General features: G+C 40.8%; 1 protein-coding gene across 3 annotated transcripts; it reads left to right on the forward strand.

Moving 5' to 3' along the window:
• Ccp110 (centriolar coiled-coil protein 110) lies at positions 1 to 25130 on the forward strand. 3 transcript variants are annotated; one of them, XM_051192789.1, is made up of 15 exons: positions 1 to 176; positions 3363 to 3518; positions 5556 to 5684; positions 9055 to 10705; positions 11437 to 11567; positions 12042 to 12204; positions 12724 to 12863; positions 13265 to 13381; positions 16545 to 16646; positions 16873 to 16989; positions 17859 to 17932; positions 19594 to 19656; positions 20258 to 20317; positions 20798 to 20883; positions 23187 to 25130. In XM_051192789.1, the coding sequence occupies exons 2-15, from the start codon at positions 3378 to 3380 to the stop codon at positions 23237 to 23239; spliced, it is 3027 nt and encodes a 1008-aa protein (XP_051048746.1). In that variant the 5' UTR covers positions 1 to 176; positions 3363 to 3377; the 3' UTR covers positions 23240 to 25130. The 3 variants fall into 3 exon arrangements, with proteins under 3 accessions (XP_051048746.1, XP_051048747.1, XP_051048748.1); XM_051192790.1 differs by having other exon boundaries at positions 11440 to 11567; XM_051192791.1 differs by lacking the exon at positions 20798 to 20883.
• The last annotated feature ends 165 nt before the right edge of the window (positions 25131 to 25295 follow it).

The raw sequence follows: 25295 nt of genomic DNA on the forward strand, positions 1-25295 counted from the left end.
GGCGGCGGCGGTTGCCAGGATCCCGCGTTGCCGCCTGAGGGACCCGTAATATGGCGGGGAGGAGGAGGAGGCGAAGGCGGCGGACCCAGATGCGCTCTGCCTGAACCGGCCGAGGCCTTTGCTTCTGAGGGAGGCCGGTCCTCTGGCAGAGAAGCTGACCAGGTGGTGAGTGTCAGGTGAGTGAGTGAGGACCGGTTCGTCTCTCTACGGGTCCAGGCTGAGCTGAGACTGGGGCAGGCGGCTTTAGTGTCTCGCGGAGCAGAGGGCGGGCGTCCCGGGCCGGGTTTGGCTTCCCTTGGCCACGAGCCCGCGCAGGCACCGAGGATGGGGAGGCTGGAGATGAGGTCCGGGGGCTTCGAGGGGATGCTTGGATTCTGGCTTCGCCTCCGTCCAAGTGAAGCATCCTTCATTGAGGAATAGGCATAAGACATGGGCTTCAGCTTGGTGCAGGAGAGGCTTGGGCTTTTCCCTTGGTGCAGGCGATGGAGGCGTCCCCTAGGGTGTGTGTGCACCGGCCGTTTTTGAACATTGGTTACCACAACCAAAGGCTCTAGGAGTCCTGTTTACTTCACCTTTGCCACTGTGGGGCATCAGCACGAGGATAGTGAAGGTAGTTCTTCCCAGCCCCCCTGATGCTGCCTCTAGGTGGTTCCCAGCCTTTGCTTCTTCCTACTCTTCTCATTCGGATTCCAGCCTTCTCAACCCCACCCCACCCCCTTGCCCCTTTTCTTGTCTCCTTTCTTCAAGAGTTCACACGCAGGTGATTAAAAATCACAGTTATCCCCCCATTCGGAAAGCAGACCCCATGTCTTGATGCTTTCTACACGTCCTACATACAGTACTGCTGATTGCTGCCTGTGCTTTAGCTCATTGGTTTCTCATAAAACCGCTTTGAGACAGAACCCTACTTTATAGATAGGAAGCTGGGCTGCAGGGATGATGTTAGCTTACCACAAATGTACAGCTAGCATGTGCCTAAATAAAAGGTCTAACTCAATGGGAAGTTTATGTATTTGTGGAAACTTAATGGTAAGCAGCTAACTCAGAAGCTGTGTTATCGTTGCATTTCCCTTCAGTGACATTTCTGGCAGGGTGTTGGTTATAAATGAGCAGATAAGAGCTATGACTCTACAGGGTTTGCCAAGAGACTCCTGGGACAAAGGTCCGTCAAACTCTGGTATAAATGGAGCGGACAAGGCATGTCTGGACCTGCTGAGGCTGGTAGGAATGTAAATGGACCGTGGACCAGTAATGCCTGATGGTAAAGTATGGGGCAGGAGATTTGTGGTTGACATCACCTTGTCATCAAGACTCCCTTAAAATAAACCTTGCTTGCAAGTGGTAACTGTGGTGTGAGACATGTAGTGCCCTCTTGCCTAACATGGAATCTGGACTCATTCTGCTTTTTTTTTTTGGTTTTGTTTTGTTTTCGTTTTGGTTTGGTTTTTCAAGACAGGGTTTTTTTTTTGTGTGTGTGTGTAACAGCCTTGGCTGTCCTGGAACTCACTCTGTAGGCTGGCCTCTCACAGAGATCCACCTGTCTCTGCCTCCCTAACACTGGGATTAAAGGTGTGTACAACCACTGCTGGACTGGGCTCACTCTTTTTAATGGCTACTTTTGCAATTTAGAGGTACCTAGTTCTTTGGGAATACAGTTCTCAAAGCTATGATTCTCAGAATTCTCTTTATTCTGCTAGTCTTACTTAACAGTGTTGTTTGATCTATTTGCCCTAATTTATTTATTTAATAATTGTATTAAGTGCCTACTGTGTGCTGACACATTCTGTGTCATGGGGATTCAGTGAGCAGGACTCAGAAGGTATCTGTTCATATGGAGTTTACATTTTGGTGGAGGAAGACACACAAAACTCAAGGAAATAGGCAAGATCATTTCAAATAGTGTGGGAAACACCAGGCTAACATAATAGTGACTGAGGCAGGGGAATTAGGATGGGATGGTTGGAGAAGGCCTCTTAAAGGAGGGGACATCTAAGCTGAAACTGATGGGTAAGAAAAATCCAGTCATGCACTAAGATCATTTGGTGCTTTCTCCAATCTTTATGTTAGCACTGGAGCTGCAATGTCTAATTCATTGTCATGCAGTAAGTTACTCTGCTTCTGTACTTTTGCAATGTATAGGGTATGCATATACCACTTAAGGGATGTGAATAACTTTCTGTAACAATTCTCTATGATATAAGAAAAATAAAACTAACAAAGGCAGTTTATGCCCTTAAATTTCCCAGACTTTTGCATGTGAGTTTCTTGCTTTCTGTGCATATGCACAGAAATTATATCACATTTGTATTTCCTCTAATGCTGAAAATAAAGCATGTGTTGTAGAAAAGATAATTTAGTAGAACTGGATTAGTGGGATTTGTCTTACTGCTCAGCTATTACATGTTTTGGCTAAGATATTGTGACATGAGATATTAAAACAGTTGTGTCATAAAGTGTTTTGTTGTTTAGTCCTGCTTTTTAAAGTGAATGTAAGCATACAAAACGATCTCAATACCAGATGTTTCTTTGAAATTAATCTTCCTTTGCATAAATGGAACAATTATAAGCAACAGACTGGAGAGAAGTTCTATTGCTCGGGGTTGCAATAACTTCTGTTCTTCATGACCTACTCTGAACTCCTAAGTGCTTTGTCTTCATTTCTAAATGCACGATGGTTTCCCCTGACTCTTTAGTATGAGTTTGTATGTTGTATAACTTAAGTCTTCAGAGGCCCAGCAGGGCACTGTGTTCTTTCTTATTTTGTGTCTGCATGGCCCACATCATGAACTGAATTGCCCTACTGAGTCTTTGTTAAGTAGTCACTTGCCTTAAAATGAACATTTAAGGGGTGTTATTGCACTGGGCATTTTTTTTCTACAGTTACTGTGTTCCTAGCTTGTTATGATCATGACAACATTCCCTTTGTTATTTTCCCTTGCTTCACAGGAGCCAGGGCTGCATAATGTTATACAAAACAGGCAATCAATAAATCCTTAGTACTTGCTAAAAACTAGTTATATGCTGGCTAATCCTTCTGGTTACCTGGGATTACCTCAAAGTTTTCTAGAAATTGTAAAATTACTGGGCTGGTTGTTTTAAGTTGCTTGGTGACCTTTCAGGTTTTCAACTTATAAAATAAAATTAATTCCAGAGTCTATAGATTTTCTGTTTACCACTCCTGCATGAGTTGGTTGGTGTCCATGGCATCAAAATGAAGCCTTTAAATATACAAACAGAAAATTCCAGGAAGGCTAGTTCTATGATTTGTGAATTTTAGGAGTGTTTAAATATTCCAGTCCTCCTCAGTTATAAGTAATATGTGTTTGTCAGCATACTAATAATAGCAGTTTTCTTTCTCTTAGTGTGACGGTGGGAAGATGGAGGAGTATGAGGAGTTCTGTGAGAAAGCACTTGCCCGAGTTCAGGAAGCGTCGCTCTCCACAGAGAGCTTCCTGCCTGCCCAGGCACAAAGTGTCTCACTCATCCGCTTCCACGGGGTAGCTGTGCTCTCTCCACTGGTAAAGCTTACACATTATTTGTTTGTTAAAGGTTTATTCCATTCTTAACTATGCTTGCACATGAGTGCAGGTGCCGGAGGAAGCCAGAAGAACGTATTAGATCTCCTGGAGTTGGAGTGATAAACTACATAGGTGCTTTGAACTGGACTTTGGGCCTCAGGAGAGCAGTATGCTCTTAACTAGAGTCATCTCTCCAGCTCCCCTATTTGCTTTAAAATAACTTTTAAAATCTAGTAAATGATTACTGGAAAATAAATGGAAGGTTTGTAAACAGCTGACAAGATGCCTAAGCTTTTTCATAGTTAGAGAAATACAATAAAAAATGAATTAACATTTTTTTCCTTCTAGATTTGCAATGATCTAATAGAACTTTGTGTTCTTATGTTGTGGGGAAAATGAACATCTAATGCACTTTTATTAAGAAAGTCAGTTTTGTTGTAATTAAGAAAAGCGGTGCTCGAAGAAGGATGCCACCAAGGACAGAGTTCAAGCAGAGGATTTTTTTTTTTATTATTTTTAAATTAGGGAAAGGGATCATAAAAGGGAGATGGCCTCTAGAGAAGGGAATAGCAGGACAGAAGAAAAGGGAAGGGGAAGGGGCGGGGGAAGGAAAGTGGGACAGAGAGAGGAAGAGGGAGAGAGAGAGAATAGAGAGAGAGGGATGGGAGACGAGCAGGGCCCTTTTAAAAGAGAACATAGTGAATGTGCACAGGTGATGCTCTTAGTGGCTGCAGCTGAGGGTCTATCCTGTCAGAACCACAAGGACAGGCCAGTACAGGTGTCTGAATGCTAATACGTTTATTTATTTATTTTGGCAAGCAGTTTTGTTGTTTATCAAGATTTAAAAGTGTCTGTAACTTTTGACTTAGCAATTCTATTCAAGAAGACTATCTTACAGATGTATTCAAAGAAATATGTATAAGTTATAACAACATCATTTAAAAAAGCAAAAGACTGATTACCATCCTGAATGTCCATTAATAATGGAGTAGTTTAACCATGTCCATTGTATACATTTCATGTACTCATTAGTGAATAAGGTAGGTCTACAAGTATAAGCATGAAAGGCTGTCCTGGGCCACTGCAGACAGCATGCTTTGAGAGGCAGCTGGGGTAGTGGAACCTGGCCCAGGTTTGAATCAGTTTTGCCACTTTCCTGCTGGGCAGAAGTTGTGGTCCATTCCACTATCTGTTAAATAGGAATACAGATAGTGAGTGCTGACCTCATAATGCTTTTTGGGAATTAAATGAATACACGCAAAATGCTTAGGCTGTGCCCTGAATCATAGGTGGCATCCAGTCTATGTTAACCATTTGCAATTTAAAAAAGCATGATATATTCCTTTTCTGCCAAGGGTTAAGAGAGTAGAGGATAGTAGAGAAGTTATATATATCATCATAGACACTCTGCTGATATTTTTTCAATGTGTGACTATGCTTTAAATCAGAAAGTTAAACAAGTAATAAAAATTTATTTTTGTCATGTAAGAATGAAAAGACCAATGTTTTCTGCCAGTATTTTATAGTGAAAGTAGTAAACCTAGAAAGGTTGGAAGGTAATACAGTAACTACCCATACCCTGCTCCTTAACACCTACTACCTACTACTGTTCATCTCAGACGAAATCTTTGGACATTGTAAAGGAAGTAGAGAGGTGACATGTGCACTGACAAGAAGGGCAAAAGCTGAAGACCCCCAAGTGAGAGATCAGAAGTCAGAAGTTGTCAGATGAGAAGATCAGCAGCAGCTCCAAGGGCAACTTTTGTCTGTCATTTAAAGTATTTGAGAAGTGAGCAAGGTATTTTTCCTATGCACTTGATTTTCAGTTGACAATGAGGTATGTTCAGTGATATGCACTGGCCATACTTGACAGAGCTTCTGGAGTTTTATGTGGGTTACATCTGTGTGACATTCAGATGATGTCCTTACACCCCAGGCACTGGTCAGATTGTTTGCATAGGGTTTCAGTTGTTCTGATTTGGAACTTGCCTATTTGATGCTTTTACCGTTGAATTGCATGTTTACGATGTCCTGCAGCTTACCATCGAGAAGAGAAAGGAAATTCAACAGGAAAAGCAGAAAGCACTTGATGTACAAACAAGAAAGCAGGCCAATAGGAAGAAAGCTTTACTGACTCGTGTCCAGGAAATTCTTGAAAATGTCCAGGTATGTGAGCAAGCTCTTTTAGATTGAAATGAAGGCATAATGAAGTAAACATTGATAACAGCTTTTCAGAAAAGCTGACTAATTGTTAAGTATGCCTTATTGTTATGTTATGTTTGAATATAATTTGTTGGAGAGAATCCATTTGTTTGTTAGTGCTGCCCAGTACTTGAATCAGAGAGGGCCCTGAGACAATGGTACTATACACTGGGTATAATTGCTTATTGTCTGTCTTGTGACTACAAACATTGAATTCTCAGTGTCAGAGATGATAGAATTGCCCATTGTAGTTAACCCCTGAATTAATCAGACAATTTAATAAAGGTCTTATTCTCTGCTAAAGTAAATAACTGCCTTCAAATTATTTGGAGTGTATGGTGTGTGTGTGTACATGTGTGAAATTTTTGTTCTTAGATATGGAAAAAATGCCATCTAGATTAAACAAATAGGCTGACCTACATATATCTCCAGACCCAAACTGATATCATTTAACAACAATATCTACACTTTTTTTGTTTTGTTTTGTTTTTCGAGATAGGGTTTCTTTGTATTGCTTTGGAGCCTGTCCTGGAACTCACTTTGTAGACCAGGCTGGCTTCGAATTTACAGAGATCCACCTGCCTCTGCCTCCCAAGTGCTGGGATTAAAGGCGTGTGCCACCACCGCCCAGCCTTTTGTGATTATTTTTATTTAAATTCATTTAGAGTTATGTAGACAATTAAGGTTTTCGTCATTTCAAATAAAAAAGAAAAACCAATAATTTAAATGGAACAAGTAAATCTTCCATAGGTAACACTTCTGCTTTTTCGTAGTTTTCAGGGTTTGTAGTCTGCCTCTGTGACTCCTGCTGGATGAATATGGAAGTAAAAACCTTAGGTTGTTTCCACTAACTGCTACATTTCCCTTTGGGAAATATATGTAGTATGGGTAGTAGATTTTAATTTGCAGATTATAACTACTGTCTATTTTGATTAATGTACAGTAGTTTACTGACTTACTGGCTGTTTTCAGTTATTATAATCAAAATGGCAGAATAGTCTGGATCTAGTCCATGGAGAGGATCAAATTGCTATTAACAGATTATGCTAATGAAATTACTCTTGAGCCCCAGAACTTTCTGTTTAGAAAATCATATACAATGTCAACTGTAATAGATTTCTACATAGACAGGGATTTCATGGAATACAAATAGATTGGGAGAGCTTCTTTCATTGATGAAACCTATGATTCAGTTATAAATTAATTTTTAAAATTTAGTTTGTCTAACCTAACCTAAGTCCCATTTTATTGGTATACAAAAAAACATAGCTATTGAGTATCAAAGGTGAGAACTGTGCAAGATTTTATATAGTTAGTTATTAATCTATTTTGCTTAAGCCTGGGACCATGTCCATGGACCCAGGAATATGCACCCCTTTTGTTTATTTTTGTCCTGAGGTTATCACCAAGTATACTTGTATTGTTTAGTGCACAGTACCTGGAGACCATCATGTGTCTTGGGACTTATAAGGTGAAACACAAGTGCCATGTAGTCTAGCAAAACAAAAGGCCAAGGAAATAGCTGCTCTAGACTTTTAGTATTTAGAATGTAACAAGCTCTAATTTATTTTTTTCAGGTTGCTCTCTGAGGTATACAGTTATTTTCATTCTAATGTGTCAGCTGTTGGCCTACTTGTTTGAAAACATACAGCTTGCTGATTTTACTTACTGGCCATTGATCTAATTAAAGTTGGCTTTGTCAGCTGAGTTCTAAGTGGAAATTTCCTAATTTTTCAGTAACATATATTGCATGGATAAGCTATTATTTGCAGCAGAAATACCTCATTTTATGGGAAGGGTTTTTTGTTTGTTTGTTTTTAAATCAAAATAAATTTTTCCCCAGCTAGTACACACAGAAGGCTCACAGAGAGAAACACCCTCTGTAAAGTAGAGGTGGGGTAGTGGTCTCAGAGAGCCAAGCTCCTAGTGTGTGTGTGTGTGTGTATTTTTTTTTTTTTTTTTTTTTTTTTTGGCTTTGTTTTTTGAGGCAGGGTCTTACTGTGTATCCTTGGCTGGCCTTGAATTTATAGAAGTTTACTACAAGACTTTGCCTCATGGGGGCTGGGATTAAAGGTGTATCCACTATATCTTCCTAAAATGTTTTTTTTTTTTTTTTGAAAAAGTCTTATTTTTATATTTTGCTTGCAGGTATATATGTACATCATGTGTTCGTCTGGTGCCCATGTAAGCCTGAAGAGGGCATTGCATCTCCTGTAACTAGAGTTACAAATAGTGAGATGCCTTGCGGGTACTGGGAGCTAAACTTGGTGCCTCTGCAAGAGCAAGTCTAAACTGATGAACCATCTCTCTAGGCCCTTATTGGGAGTTTTTAGGAGATTATTGAGTAAGCATATGGAAGGCAGGAGTCTTGTTATTATTTTTGCTTAATCAGTGTTGTAACCAAGGAAGTTTTTTTTTTGTTTTTTTTTTTTTTTTTTGTTTGCTGTATGAGAAGTAAATATATAAAACATTTGCATGGTATTTATTGCATATGTTACTATTTGATAACAGTCTGTCTTAGGAATCATTGCTGGTGGTAATAACACACAATTAGAAGGAAGACATTGCTCCAATCCCAAGACTAAAGTGAGCATGGATAAATTGTGTTTATGTGTGTGCAGACATACTCGTTTGAGAGAGATCATTTTCTTTTTTCCTTTAAATAAATATGCTAGGATAACCAATAAATTTGTAGTGGTTTGATCATCATGCAATTAAGGACATAGAAACTGATCATTGGGTATATTTTATTTTTCTTTTGTCTTTTTGAAACAGTTTCATTCTGTAGTCCAGGATGGTCTTGAACTTAAAGCAAACCTCCTGTCTCAAGTCTCCTGAGTGCTGAGATGACAGACATGAAATATCCTTTGTGTTCTCAAATACCAGAACAATGAAATCAAAGGCTTTTTGAGGTGGGGCACAACTTTAATCCCAACACTTGAGAGGCAGTAGCAGGAGGTCTAAACAGACTAGTCTTAAAAACAAAACAAACAACTAAACAAGACCACAAACAAGCCGGGCGTCGGTGGTGAACGCCATTAATCCCAGCACTTGGGAGGCAGAGGCAGGCGGATCTCTTTGAGTTCAAGGCCAGCCTGGTCTACAGAGCAAGTTCCAGGACAGGCTCCAAAGCAATACAGAGAAACCCTGTCTCAAAAAAACAAACAAACAAACAAAAAACAAAAAACAAAAAACCAACCAAACAAACAAAAGATCCCAAACAAAGGCTTTATAAAAAAAAAAAAAAAATATATATATATATATATATATATGTATATATATGTATATATATATATGTAATAGAGAAATACTAATTTTAAATATTCCTTTTCAGGTTAGAAAAGCACCGAATGCCAGTGATTTTGATCAGTGGGCGACAGAAACCATTTACTGTAATCCAGAATTTAGAGACTTGAATGCTTCTGCTACAGTTCCAAACAGCTTGCCGGGCCCCACTGAACACTGCACTTCAGTAAAGCTTGAGATGGTAACTGGTCATTTGCCAGTGGGGAATAAGGACCGACATAGCCCTAATGGGATGAGCCTGCCCAGAGACTCCAAAGAGCCTGGTTCTCTGAAGCGGGATGCAAGTCCAGACAGCAGGCAGGCAGTAAACGGAGCTGATCCAAGGCTCTCTGCAGGGAGCGCGCAAGAGACTCATATTTCTGACAGTCTCCTTTTAGCAAAGGAAGAACAGGACCCATCATGTGTGGCTGACATCACTCCAGATCCCTACATAATGAGCCTTCAGAATCTAATGAAGAAGTCAAAGGAATATGTGGAAAGAGAACAGTCTAGACGAAGTCTGAGAAGTAGTGCAAAGAGAAGTGTTAGTGAAAGTCATTCAGACAAAGAAAATGATGCTGCTAAGGCAAGTGACTGTGGGAAGGAGAAGGCCCCACCCATGCCCACAGGCAGGCTCTGTGGCTCCACCATCCCTGACAAACCAAGCCTTAATAAGTCAAATGTTCTTCTCCAAGGTGCTTCTCAAGCAAGCAACACGGGGACTTCAGTTTTAGCTAGCTTTTCCAAAGTAGATCTACCTGTAGAAACTGTCTCTCCTGCTGTTTCAGATGCCGAGTCAGCTTTTAAAGTTATTCCCACCTTTATTACTGAAAATAAAGTTATCAAAACTCTTACAGGTCCATACGCCAAATTACCTAGTCCAGAGCCAAGTGTGAGTCCTACAATGCATCGAAGGCGGTCCAGGCCATTATCAGCATGTCAGATACTTATAAATAACCCAGTAAATGCCTGTGAGCTAAGCCCAAAGGGAAAAGAAGAGGCAGTGGATAGAGTCGCTCCAGCTGCTGCTGAAACAACAAATGCATCTGAAATTGTGCCAAAGTCACCAGCTGATTTAACAGGAGTTTGTTTGAGCAAGGTTTCTACCAGCAAAATTTTGTTGGATACAAGAGATATGGTTGTAGGTAAGCCAAGTCAGGTACATCAGGCCTTAGAAAATCAATTAGACAATAAAGTCACTGTTGAGCATGCTTCTATGGAAGGTCCCATCACACCTGATGAGAGGGAAATCCAGAAAGTGGACAGTTCTTTTATGTCTGTACCCAAGTTGCATGAACTACACACCACCAGTCAGTGTGTAGCAAATCAAACCATGGAAGATGTGTGTGGACTCAAGTCAGCCATGATGTTAGCAAAAAACTCCTACAATTTACAAATGGAACTGAATAAATCTTATGATGTAAAAAACCCATCTCCCTTACTTATGCAAACCCAGAATTCCAGACAGCAGATGGACACACCTCCAGCACCCTGTGGAAATGAACAGTTTTTGGATAACAGTTTTGAAAAAGTTAAGCGGAGACTTGATTTAGATATTGATGGTTTGCAAAAAGAAAATTGTCCTTGCATTGTAACAGCTAGAGTAGCTGAGCAGGAGAGGGACCATCTGCCAGAAAGAAGATACCCTAAAGGATCTGTCTACATGAACAGGAATAAGATGCTAGAAACTAGCCCTAAAGGTAAAGATACTTAGAAGTGTTTGTTGCCTCTCAAGGTGATAGCACCTTTTAAAATTTGTTGTGGTATGGTTGTTTTTTTTCAAGACAGGATTTCTGTGTGTATCCGTGACTGACCTAGAACTTGCTTTGTAGCCCAGGCTGGCTTTGAGCTCACAGAAATCTCTCTGCCTTTGCCTCCCAAGTACTGGGATCAGAGACATGTACCACCACCACCTGGCAAGGACCACATCTCTCTTTAAGATGTGTGTGTGTGTATGTGTGTGTGTGAGAGAGAGATCTCTCACATGAGTTTTATGTGCACACATTCATGCAGGTGTCTGAAGGGGTTAGAGGGCATCCATTTCCCTGGAACAGGCTGTTGTAGGCCACCAAAGGAACCAAATCTGGATCCTTTGGATGAGCAGTGGGTGTTCTTAATTTCTGCTGTCTTCAGCCCCAAGGACCACATCTTAAAGCTAGTCAGACCTCAGAGACTCTTGGCTGCAGTGGGGAGATCTGTGAATGAGTGGGAAGGTGAGGAGGTGCAATCCTGTGTTTACTGAGTAGCATGAGAGACAGGGAAAGGCCAGTGAGAATGGTTTGCAATGGTGAACTGGACATATCTGGCTTATATTATGTGAGGGCCAGGGATACCCTCTGCTCAGAAGTGTAGCTCAGATTGATGGCAGAAAATATGAGCTGCTAGATGCTTAGTGAGTTTTTTCAATTTAAGGACATGTGCTTCCTTTCAGAAGGCCAGGAAGTACTAAAAAACAAGATGTTAGCCTTTGAAGAAATGCGGAAGAGACTGGAGGAGCAGCATGCCCAGCAGCTGTCACTCCTCATTGCGGAGCAGGAGAGGGAGCAGGAGCGACTGCAAAGGGTGAGTGAGGCACTGAGATGTGGGGATGGACTAGCCACCTAGGGTTAGCCCAAGCACCTGGAGACAGACTGTTTCCTGCTCTACATACCTTATTCTAAGGTGGCCATTGATCTTGATGTGTGATAGTATTTTGTTGTCAAAACCTAAGAGCAATTGAGTAATTTGTGAAATTCTTAATTCTGGAATTCCTAATATTTTTAAAGATTTTTAAAAAATAGATGCCAAATATACATTTTTCAAGAACCATATCATAAAAATACTTTGTTTTGTGATTATTATAGTCACATCTCATTTTAAATTCAACTTAAAGATTTAAAACAGTGAAATCAGCTAAACAGTTATAATTTTGAGAGAGGAAAACTTGAGATAAATAAGAATGTACTCTTCTTTACACTTATGTTTGGAATAAGCCTGTTACATAATTTAAATAGCATTAAAGGATCTAGCATATTGTGATGCATGGTCAATCTGTAGGAGATAGAAGAGCAGGAGAAGATGCTGACTGAGAAGGCGGTTACGGCTGATGTCTCTGACTTGAATGGTGCGCTGGAGCCGGAGTGGAGAAGAGGAAATGGCTGTGCTCTGCTAGAAACAATGTTGTCCCAAGTGGACCTGCTCCAGGCTTCAGACAACGCTGGTAGATTTTAAACGTCGTTTCCCACTTGAAGTCATTGTGTAGAGAGCTATTCTAATCATACCTTCCTTCCAGTAATTTAATGCCCCCTATTTGCCAGCTGCTTAGTAGCTATGAAAAATGACATGATATCGGATCTAAAACCACAGAACAGGTGTTCAGGGGCCGCCTCTACCTTAACAAAGAGAACAGTGGGGCCCTGAGCCTAGCTGCTCATTCATGCAGTGGGTGACATGCTCAAGTGAGAACGGTTGATTATCTCCCAAGTGATTTGGAATTACCTTTAATTCCCCAGTAGCAGTAAGAGCTTTTCACAGCATTATCCTGAAATTCTGTTTGTCTTAAAAGCTCCATCTGGTACAGAAGCTGAATGTCCATGTTTTAAATCTGCATTTGGATCAGTCTCTGAGTCCACTGTTTATTCATGGATAGTCACAATGTTGATTGCAGTGTTTTGCATATTCTGATTATGTGGCATCCAATATAGATCACTCTACTAATCTATACTGTATGTTTCTCTAGGCTTCACAAATTCTGCTCTACAATATAGCTTTGGTTCTGCAAGTGAAGCACCATTTTACCTCTGGGGATCACTGGCCAGTGGCGTGACCAAACTCTCAGTAACAAGGCCTTTTGGAAGGGCCCAGGCTAAATGGTCTCAGGTGGGAAGCCTTGATCTATGTCTGTCGATTAGTCTTGCTTTTTTTTACATGTTTGTTTATTGGATTGGGGAGTGGCACACATGCCACAGTGGGTATAGAGGGTAGAGGGCATCTTGTGGGAGTTGGTTCTCTTTGTCCACCATGTTCCTGGGTGTTGAATTAGGTCACCCGGATTGATGACTAGTGACTTTACCTGCCAAGCATCTCACCAAGAGCTGTGTTATTTTAGGTTTTGTATACTGAACATCAGTTGTGCCATGCACTAAGCAGCTTAGGTTTTGGTACAGATGAAACCACAGGAGCAAATGTCTAGAGAGGAGTTTGAGCTGGTGGTGATAGATTATGAATCATGATTGAGTTTGCTGCTAGGATTCTAAAGCATTGTCTCTAATTTCTTCTAGGTTTTTAGTTCAGAAATACAAGCAAAATTTAACAAAATAACTGCTGTGGCAAAAGGATTTCTTACTCGTAAACTTATGCAAACAGACAAACTGAAGCAGCTTCGACAAACTGTAAAAGTAAGATTGTTGGAATTCCATTTTTCACTTCATTTCAGTCTTCTGACAGCTGAGCTCAGAACTCAGATCAAACTTTTTTAGTTATTTAGTTGTGATTTAGTTGTTTTCATAAGTCTGATTACTTAGATGTTTTTTCCACATTACCCCCCCAGAGAGAGAGAGAGAGAGAGAGAGAGAGAGAGAGAGAGAGAGAGAGAGTGTGTGTGTGAGTGAGGCCACAGGAGAATACTGGTTGTCATGGTCATCACTTTCCACCAAGACAGGGTCTCTCATGAATCAGTCTCCTGTCTCTGCCGTAGCACTAGAGTTGCGGGCTACATGATTGTACCTGGCTTTTTACATGGGTGCTGGAGTTTGAACTCAGGTCGTGTATACAGGATGTGTATCCTCTGAACTATCTCCCAGCTCTTTCTGCACTCCTGAATATGCTACTGGGATTATTTGCATAAAATGCGCATAAGATTAGTTCCACCAATACCCAGTCATGAAGATGGGAGGGGTTTGTGGGGCTCTGCTCCTCCTAGAAGATTTGTGCAATTAATGTTGATGGAGAGGGAAAGACGTTCTTTTCCTGTTGCAGCCACTGGTAAGCAGCCCTAAAGAACTCACTGGGCCACCAAAACAAGGCACGGAAGTAGGAGAGGAACTAATGAGGAAAGGGGGAGGGCATCGGTGAGAGGGGGATAGGCCACTGGCGGGTGACAGGGGTGTGCAAAAAGAAATGTTGTGCGTGCATGAAAGTGTCATAACGAAACCCAAAATATGTATAATTAATATGGTCAAGGTGGCTCAGTGGGCAAAGGTGTCTGCCACCAAGACTGACAACCTGAGTTGAGTCTCCAGCACTCACATGGAAAAAGAGAACCAGATCCTAAGTTGTTCCCTAACCTATGTACATGCACTATGGCACTATGGTACACATCAAAACACAAAGCAGAAATATCCCAGACTACTTTTTTGTTTTGTTTTTCGAGACAGGGTTTCTCTATGTAGCCCTGGCTATCCTGGAATTCACTTTGAAGACCGTGTTGACCTTGAACTCAGAGACATCCCCCTGCCTCTGCCTCCTGAGTGCAGAGATTAAAGGCATGTACCACCACCCAGTACTTTTTATTTTTTTCCTTTTTTGAGGCTGGAGAGATGGTTCATCAGTTAAGAGCACTAGCTGTTCCTTCAGAGGACTGGGGTTCAGTTCCCAGTATCTACCTGGTTGCTCACAACTGCCTGTAACTCCTGTTTCAGGAGGTTCCGATGCCCTCTTTTGAGCATTATGAGTACTGCATACATGTGTACATTGAAAGCAAAACACTCATGCATATAAAAATACATTTTTTTTTTTTTTTTGGTTGTTGTTTTGTTTTTTCAAGACAGGGTTTCTCTGTAGCTTTGGAGCCTGTCCTGGAACTCACTCTGTAGACCAGGTTGACCTCAAACTCACAGAGATTCTCCTGCCTCTTTGCCTCCTGAGTGCTGGGATTAAAGGCATGAGCCACTAATGTCCATCAAAATAAATCTTTTTAAAGAAAGAACAAGAACATATTAATATAGAAGACCAAGGTTTATGTGTTAAGTTAGTACAAAGATAAAACAATTTTAATCATTTCAAATGCTTTGAGAACTTTCTCCCAGTTTTACTTGTGTCATAGAAAACTAGTCTGAGAGGTAGGAAATGAAAGCCTCCACCTCAAGAGCTATAGCAGGGCAGGCTGAACCTGGACACAGGGAACAAAAGTGAGCCTGAGCACTGTGCCAAAGGCAGGGCATGTGGCTGCATTTGCCAAGAGGCTCATGGAGATGCCTGAGTTAATTAATCTGGGCTCTGGACTAGTACAAGACTTCCATCATGTCCCTGGGGAGAATAATAGTGGCAGGGAGCCCCCTGAGGTGTTGGGCCTTTAGAACTGAGGGTAGCCTTAGGCCCTCAGCAGGCATTCCTCAGCTCTTCTTGGTCTCATCATCACCTGGTCCCTTCACCTCTTATGGTCCTATGCAGTTCCCTACACCAGCCTCTGGCACATGGAATTCTCACACAGTAAAGGCCGGGCTGGTCAGCCTGCCCACAAGGGACCTGAGGACAGAAAGCCGTTTTGTGTGATAGCTACAGATACCTGTGGTTGAGTCACCTGTGTGAATAAGGGTTATCAGTTCTTCTGTTGTTGACAACTTGATGCCTCTCAAGAAGGAGCTGGTATGAATGAGTTTTAGAAAAGGACTTTAATCTTCCACTCCTGAGTGGACAATGCTTTAGTCCTCTTCTACTGAGTACTTATTTATTTTTAGAGACAGGTTCTCACTCTAGCCCAAGCTGACCTCAAACTCATGGCAGTCCTCCTGCTTCAACCTCTCAAGTGTTGGATCACAGATGTGTGTCATCATGAGCAGTCTTATAGCAGCACAGGCATTTCACTTGTCATTGGCATGCACATACTACCCAGCAATTGTTGTTTATCTGCCCCATTCCACCCCAGAACCTCACAGTGCATCTTCTGTCTAGTCCCAGCTGCGCTACTCACAGCCAAGATAGCATGCCTCTGCTTGGCTTTGCTAAATGGGAAGTCATCCATAGGTTACAGCTGTAGGGCTAGCCCCATCCGTGTTTGTGTGCTTCCTCGTCACATTCCTCCTTGTTGGTTATCTTTATCCTCATCATCTGATATTGCAATGAGTATTGCCTCCAGGCCTGATTTATTGCTATGTACAAATCTTAATTCAGCAATATGGTCAAGGTCATTGCCACTCCCTTCCTCTTCATCAGTATCAGAATTTTTAGATTCAATCTGACATTCACCATAACAAACAAATGCTCTCACAGATAGGCAGTTAAGGTGCCTGGACACCACATGTAAATTAATGATGGCTGTTCAAGTAGACCATCTGACTTGGAAGTCAGGTGGCCTTCCCTTATGGAGAGGACACAGAAGGCTGCCCGAACAGCACAGCTTCATGTTTACAGTCTCTCAGCATTCTGGGCAGAAGGAAGCTTTTGAGAACCTCAAAAAACCACTGCAGCAGGAGGCAGGGAGAGAGGGTGGGGTACAGGGACTGCTTGCTGTGTCATCAGTAATAGTTTTGTGTTCTTAGTAATTTTTGATGTGAAAGAGAATAAACTACAGTAATTTTAAATCTAGAAAACTGCTTTTGAAGGAGCGTCTCTTTCTTTCAGGACACTATGGAATTCATACGAAGCTTTCAGTCAGAAGCCCCACTGAAGAGAGGTGTTGTCTCAGCCCAAGATGCTTCTCTTCAGGAACGAGTGTTAGCTCAGGTAGATGCTGCTGTCCTGAAGGGTACCCAGGACACTGGTCAGTGCCTAATTGGAGACCCAAGATTGGAAATGTATTTTTCCCTTCATTAACCAGGGAGAATGGGTTTCAGTGAAAACTCCTGTTCTCACTTATTTGAAATGTAACATGTGCACACGGTATATATGTACTACTAAATTGTAGCCTCATCTTTTAAGTGCAGACATGATTCTCTTCTTTCATTCCTAGCTGCGAGCTGCCCTGTATGGTATTCATGACATCTTCTTTGTAATGGATGCAGCTGAGAGAATGTCAATCCTCCATCATGATCGAGAGGCCCGCAAAGAGAAACTGCTCCGGCAGATGGTATGTATGCCATGTGGCTTTCTGATGGACTGACTTTTCTGAGCTCCGGTGGGGGAGGCTCCATGTTGTTCCCGAAAGTTCTGAAGCCAGGTGATCCCCAGGATTCCCAGTGCCACTGAGTTCTGTGGTGTGCTTTATAGAAACTACAGTAAAGAACCCTTTACTGCACTGGGATTGGATTTGAGGACTAAGCCTTGACCATTTTGTTCTGGTAGCTCATAGAAAGCTGTCAGCTGTTCCCGATTGAGCTTTCTTAGCATATTCATGTAGTTTTTTTTTTTTTTTTAAATTATTTTTGAAATGTGAAAAGTAATTCCAAATAATTCAAAACACTGCATATGAAGAGTGCTGGCTGGGTAGAGGCCAGCCTGATCTACAGAGTGAGTTCCAGGACAGCCAGGCCTACACACAGAAAGCCTGTCTGGAAAAACAACACCCCTCCCACCTCCTGCCAAAAAAGAAAAAAAACCAACCAACCCACCAACCAAACAAACCCAAAAAACTCAAAAACAAAACAACAACAACAACAAAGAGTGCTGCCTGGCCACCACACACAAAAGTATAAATAGAAGTAATAATTTTAAGTGTTTAAAATGAGATTATATAAAAACATTAAAGCCAGGTGGTGGTGGCACACAACTTTAGTCCCAGCACTCGGGAGGCAGAGGCAGGAAGAGCTCTGAGTTTGAGGCCAGCCTGGGTGACATGCTGTACTTCAAGACAGCCAGGGCTACGTAAAGAGACACTGTCTAAGACAGACAGACAGACAATCAAACCAGATGACTTGGGATCCTCTCATATGTTAACGCCAGTGCTTTAACACAATGCTACTGGCACTAGTCAGGCTGATGTTTCTTTTGTACTTGAAGGATAAAATGAAAACTCCACGAGTGGCGCTTTCAGCAGCAACACAGAAGTCTCTTGACAGGAAGAAGTTCATGAAGTAAGTTCTGTTTGTCACTTTATTACCGGCCAGTTAACTTTAGTTGTCAGCTGGCCTGTTCATGTTCCAGTGAGACATAAGCAGGGGCTGGAGAGATGGCTCAGTGAGTTAGAGCACTGGCTGCTCTTGCAGGCGACCATTTCTTGTTACTGCTCTTGTTCCCAGCACCCACAACCCTGAAACTCTGTCACTGGGGCTATGATTCCCTCTTCTGGTCTCCATAAGTACTGCATGCATGTGTAACATGTATGCAGGCAATACTCATGCATAAGGTAAAAGAAAAATTAAGTTAGAAATACCAATTTGCTTTTCTGCAGTTAAGCTGGTAGAAATCCCCCATTTTTTTAAATATAATTTTTTTCATTGATTCTTTGGAAATTTCACATGTAGCACACTAATCCCACTCTTTTCCCAGTTCTTCCATATCCACCCTCCATCCCTATAACTTCCCCTGGAAAAGAACATTAAAAAGAGAAGAAAAAAAAGAATCTCATGAACCCTCTGGGTAACGACCTGCTCCTCTATCAATAACAGCCTTCTCTCATTCTCATCACAGCAGTCCCTGCCTCCAGTTCCGCCTTACTTGGAGTACTCAGCTCTTCTTCTGTGCTTGGGAGCTGTCGTGTGTCATGCAGTGAACCCCTTTGCCCAAACAGTTTTACTTGCAAATGTTCATTGCACTGAGTTGTTAGTAGTCCAAAGCCCCTAGCTTCTGGCACACCATCGGTACTAAATCTTCATTGAGACTGCTCTCAGATATTCTGCTGTTGCCCTGATTCATGGAGATTCTGTGGCTGTGTTCTGCAGGACTAGCCCCTTCATGTGCTCCAGCAGGTCATAGATGGGGTGGGTGTTGGGGTGGGCCAACTGAAGGCCCTAGATGTGGGCCTGGGTGGTAGCTGAGTCCAGGCCTCTCCTGGTCCCATCTCCTCACTTCACCCTGCCCACCCCCTAGGCAAGTGAGTGGTGGGGCCAGCTCTCCTTAGCTCCCGTCCTCTCTGTTTTTAAGACAAGATTTCACTATGTAACTTTGGCTTGCTGGGAACATACAATGTAGCCTAAAGTGGGATTAAAGGTGTCTGCTGCCATGTTGGTCATAATTTCCCCTTTTGATATAGAGATTCATCAAATCAGTGGAAAAAGCTGATTTATCTTTTTGATAAAGTATAAATTATTTATCAACATTCAACTTGAATGACTGATAGCCAGTCAATCTCAATACTTAGTCTTTTTTATTTAATATTTCATTTTTTCACTATTTAAATATATTCCTGATCCTGGGGCAAAAGCTCAAGGAAGTAAATTCTAGTAACTATCATTTAAAAACATTAAAAAAAAGTTGTTTTGTGTATATAAGTGCCAGCATGTATTTATGATCTGCTTGGCGGTCAGAAGAGGGCATTGGATCTCCTGGAACTGGAGTTACAGATAGTTGTTTTTGGCCGTGTGGGTGCTGGGAACCAAACCCAGGTCCTCTTGAAGAGCAGCCAGTGTTCTTAATGTCTGAGTATGTCTCCAGCTCCTAAAATGTTCTTCTTGAAGTTCATTTTTAATATGCTCAGCATAGGCCTTTAGCAGTTCCCTCACTTCTCAGTGCCCATCTGCCATTTATAAGTCTGTTTCCTCCCTTCTCAAATACATTTTCTTTATCTTTGTGCCAGGGTTGCTGAAATGGGAATGCCAAATAAGAAGTTTCTGCTTAAGCAAAACCCTTCAGAAACAAGGTGAGAAAAATCACTTCATCTCAGTGAGGGACTTTTTTTTTTTTTTTTAAGGAAATTTTATATGTTCAAAGTTTGCTTTTTTTATGTAAAGACTCCTCTGCTGAGCTGGAGATGCTGTGGCTCAGGACTCCTATTAATGTCTGGTCCTATTCCTGGCCACATGTGGGTCTGATCAGCATCTCCCGACACTGTTTGTAGGCTAGGCCATTCCTGGAAGAAATTTAAGACTAGCAAGGGAATCTTTGGTACTTGTTGGAAAACTTTAGGACATTGACTTAGTACACACGTTTTCACCGTCTTGCAAAATGAGTGTGCTATCATGTTTGAGAAGTTTGCTTTTGTATGGTATGTCAGTAAATTCTCTAAAAGCTCAGGGGTTGCATTTGTTGGACATAGCTTTCCTAAGGTCTGAGCTTACAGTGAGCGAAATTTTCATCCCTTATTAACATGCTTTAGTCAGTTAGCTGCCTTGTGACACACAGGCCATGACGTTGCATAGAGGGCTTCTAGCCTCACCATTGTCACCTTCCACCCATTGAAAAAAAGTGGGAAAAATGGAATTTGTCTTTTGGGATTAATTTTGTATTTAATTTGTCAACAGAGTCCTTCAGCCAAACCAAGGACAGAATGCACCTGTTCATAGGCTACTTAGTAGACAAGGGTAAGAATGCCACACATGGGGATTTGAAAATACTCAAGCCAAGATGAGTTGAGATGGAAAAATAATTATACTGTTCCCTTCAGTACAAAATCTACTGTATGTGCTATCATGCGTAGCATCAAGATCTGATTTTGTATGCAGACTGCCCTCTTGCTGCACGTCTATATAATGTATCTTAGTTATCGTCTGGTATTGGCATGCTTTTACTTCTCATCTCATACCATTTTACTCATTATATGTTTTAATATAAGCTTAATTCATCAAGTAAGCTTAGCCTCACCCAATGATTCTCCAACCGAGTGTGAAGCAGGGCTCTGCTCTCCTGCTGAAACACAAGTGCAGCTCTCCTGATGGCTGCGGGATGGGCCTTCAGTTCTTCGCAACTTCCTTATGCTTCGAGTAGCTGATGCCGGGTGGTTGTTTTCTCTGAAGTTCAGACCTTCATGCAAGTGACTCATTAACCTTTTTATATTCAATTAGAACCCCTAAGACATCAGTGAAGGGGGTTGTGCAAACTAGACAGAAGCCTTCACAGAGCAGAGTGCCTAACAGAGCGCCTGTGTCAGGTGTGTAGCAATGACTTCCCAGAGCCCGTTCAACCAGGGGTGTGTACACTCTACCCCACGACTCAGGCTTCACAGTGGGACATGCAGTGCAGTCTTCCTTGCCACCATAATGTTGGCATATTCGTGGACATTCCTATTGGTGACTTCTGTCTTAGCATTTTGTGGCAGCCAGAAAAAAATCCCATGAGCTAGGCTGCCTGTCTAATGACTAGTAATTTTATAGGAAACACTTTTTTTTTTTTTTTTTTTTAAATTTGGAAAGTTTTGTAGAATTATCTAAGTTTACTCAGAACCTTTTTATAGCTGAGAAGAAATGTTCATCTCATGTCTGATGTGGGTCTGTTCAGCCCCATGGCAGTATGTCAGCCAGGGTTTCTGAGTCTGCACATGACCACAAGATCCACAGTGAATATGCCAGGTGTGTGGAGGGGTCCCAAGCTTTCCCTCTGTAAGAAGCCTGAGCCGAATCTCCTTATACTCATCTTGTGAGCATTACTCAAGGGTGAAATGCAAACCTGTTCTAAAATTCATTTTATGGTGGCAAAAAGACAGATTTAGTTGAGCTAATCCAAAACTCTTACCAAATGCTTTAATGTGTGTTGGTGTTTTGGTTAAGACATTTTGATTATACTCACTGGATTATGCAACCCATTAAAAACTATGCTGTGCTATACTCTCACTGCTGCTCTCTGACACTAACAGATTGCCAGCCTTTAACCCCCAAGACATGGAGGAAAGCTTGAATTCATTCTAATCTCCCCAGGAGTAACAATTAGGCAAGATTGTACCTGCATTAGTGAGGGGTTTCCTCCAAGTTAGACGAGAAGAAGCAATATTATACCATGTGCAATATTATTCCAAGTGATTTTATTATCACCTGTTGTTCACATAGCTTCTAAGAGGGAACAAGCTATCAGGAACTATGAGATGATTGCAGATGTGCTGCACGAATGCCCTGGACAGAATTCATAACGCCACATGTATCTAGGATACTTCACCAGATCCTCTTTTGAAGTCACTGAGTGACAGTTATTGGTGGTGGGAGAGTCCACTTGCTTTAGAGGCAGTTTTGTTAGCTGGCTTTGTAAGAACTCAGCCCAAGCAGCAGCTCTGTTGCTTGTGGCTATGTGAAGTGTTAGGATGTTTTCAATTCTTCTCATGTTAGTGTTACAGACTATGGTAACTCTCAGGTGGCTGGAAAATCATTGCGGAGTAAGTAATGTTTTGCCCAATAGCATCAGTTTGCCACAGTGACCACTTTCCATGTTTTGTTCTCATGCATTTCATCTCCATGATTTGTCACTTGTGAGTCTATAAACAAGGAAACAAACGCTCTTTCCACTGAGTAAGTGACACTATGAAGGATGAACAGGCAGTTGTTGTAGTTAATAATATGTAACAAAGCTCAATTTTTATAGCTATTTTAGTTTAATTGCATTGCAGTACAGTAGTAATATAAATATTAACCAATATGTACAATTTCTATGTTTTAAACAAGTAAAAAAAGCCTTGTTTTTCTAACATTTATATGACTGAATTGACAATGAAAGTACATAATTCTCAATTTCATCCTTGTATTATATAAATTCAGAATTTGACATACTAAAGTGCTAATTATGAATTTAATATTGCTCTTAAAAGAATTACTTCATCCTGGCAAATTTCTAATGTCTTGGTTTATGTTTCAAATAATTTAAATTTTGTCTATATGAGCATTCAGTCCTTTACTAATAATCAATTTATAGAAAACTCTTGTTTGTTTTTGTATGAGAGAGAATCTCACTTATAGTGCAGGTTGGCTTTGAACTTAGGATCTTCCTGACACAGCCTCATTCACCAAGAATTGTAGCTATCACACCCAGTTTTGTTACAGATGTATGTTGTACTCTTAGGCTGAGGTTGAATTTTTAAGTGCTTAAGGATGCTGCATAGCATCTGAAATTACTGTTTCTACAAATTAAATTTCAGTCTCTAAGCCTATGTTGAAAGTTGATTTCCTCATTGGTGTTGTATGTGTGAGTGGATGTGCAGTGGATAACCGCTGACCACAACAGAGTAGGAACTTGTGAAACATGACAGGAAAGGGAGGTGACAGGTCAGCTGAGTTCTTAGTTCCCATTACAGTGTTAGCTGAGGCAGCAGATTGCTGATGCTCTAATGTCCTTAAAATGAGAGTAACAGTTTCTACCTCAGGACTAAGTTTAACAACAATATTGCTTAGCCCCATGCCTAGTAACTTACTAAGTTATAGTATAGAAAATTTCTAATCTTGAGAAATAATATTAATTTTGCTCTATTTTTAGGAGCATATGCAGGAAAAATCCAAAGAAAGCGGCCAAATGTTGCGACAATTTAAGAAGACAGCATTCACTGGGATGAAACAGGGGAAGAGGTCGTGTTATTACCCACATTCCATTCCCTGGCTAGGACTTTTGATTTAGCCTAGGACTCTGTTTATACAGGCAAAGGGACAGCAAGGGCTGAACATTGTTGTATAATCTGGTCAGTTCAGAGAATTCCTGCCTCATTTTCCTATTAATGTTAGTTTGGGTGAAGATGATTAGCATGTAGTTAATTGCCTCCTCTCAGAGCGTAGCATATATAAACATACTGTATGTGCCCAGAGGTCTACAGTCACCCTCTTTTATAAACATAAGAAGAAATTTGGACGTATTTTTACAGTGTTGAAAAGGTACCATCAACTTTAATTTATCCCTAAAACCTAAATTTCATTCTTGACTATATATTGAGTGCTGAATTTGATAAACAAATTAGATACTGTTCAAAAGGAAATTATTGCAGAAGTATATGAATTTTAAACACCCAAGATTCCATCTCCTTTGACTTGCAGTATAGCTATATAGGATGAAACACTTGACACACAAAATCCAAATAAGAAGTGGCTGGGGGTCATGGTTTTGGGTAGAAGAACATTTCTGTGGACAACTAGTTGTTTTACAGAAATGTTAGGTTTCATATATGTTATTGTTAGGATAGGTAGACTTATAAGGACTTTCTTGGAAGGTGGCAAGTTTAGAAAAGATAGCACAATCTTCATGAATATAGTACCTGGGAATGCATTGTGGAAATAAGGATAGCAGACTGCATGTAGTCATTCTATTTCGTCTGTGTAGCTTACTTCTTCATAGTCTTCTTTTTTCCAGCATGCTTTAATTAGGAGAGAATAAAGGGCTATTTAATAAGAAGTCAGATAGGTAGCATAGTAATACTGTCTAGTTTAAAACTTTCAATAAAGGCACTGAGATTTATGGTTTTCATGACTAACATATTCATTAAATGCATCAACCAACAATGTACCAAGAGGATATGATTTTATGAAAGAGAATGTTACTTTTCATACAATTCTAAAAAAGGGCTTTGTGCTTCTTACATAACATTGGGATTGTGTATATTTACTCCTTACAACTTGAATTTTAAAGATACTAGTATTTTGAAGATGCAGCCTATACATATTAATAACCTTTTAGGAATATGAAGATGAAGATTGTTTTTCTGATTTTCTTCCATCTGAGATTTGACTTTTATACCCAGCCATAGTTATAAAGTAATAACCTGCTCTGGGTATAAACTTGGTTTTCTTTATTGAGATTTAATCATTCATAGAAGACAGTCAAATAAAGTTCAGGTTACTGCCAGGTGATGGTGGCACATGCTTTTAATCCCAGCACTCGGGGAGGTGGAGGGAGGCAGATCTCTGAGTTCGAGGCAAGCCTGGTCTCATATTGAATTCCTGGACAGCCAGGGTTACGCTACTGTCTTGAAAAAACAAAAAACAAACAAAAGTCCATGTTACAAATTTTTAATACAGAGTTACTATCTTTCAAATGTGATAAACTGTGTTTCATTGTTCCAAACACTCAGGTCATTTACTTGTATCGCTGTGGTCTCTTCAGTAAGAAGAGGAGCTGTGTATATTACTATGAATTAGCTAAAGAAAAGTGTGTTTAGAAAGCTACAACTACTTTTAGATGAAGGATGAGAAACTGGAGTGTGTTTTACATTTTAAGGTAAAAGTTTGTTTTATATTTGAATGTTCACAATTTTCTCTCAGAAGAGTGCCAGGCACTTTGTGCTTTTGAAGTTTTATTTATATGCATTATGTTTATTGTTATTTTTATTTTGACTGGAATGTCTGTTAATGTAAATTGTATTTATTTTTATACTTTGATTTTCACTAGTCTTGCTTCTAGGTAAAAGGCAAAATAAACTTTTCATCCTAAAGGAAATCTTGTTAGATCTTTTTATTTTTAACCAAGGGAGAACATCTGGGGACTAGATGCTAAGGAATATGTACCCAAATAGCATCTGAGATGATAGCATTTACAACTTAAGCCTGATGATAGGCATACCTGTAGCCTGCCCTGCTGCTACATTTGAATAATGTCTTTGCT

This window comes from Phodopus roborovskii, unplaced genomic scaffold (genome assembly GCF_943737965.1).
Source record: "Phodopus roborovskii unplaced genomic scaffold, PHOROB, whole genome shotgun sequence".
Classification (NCBI taxonomy): Eukaryota; Metazoa; Chordata; class Mammalia; order Rodentia; family Cricetidae; genus Phodopus; species Phodopus roborovskii.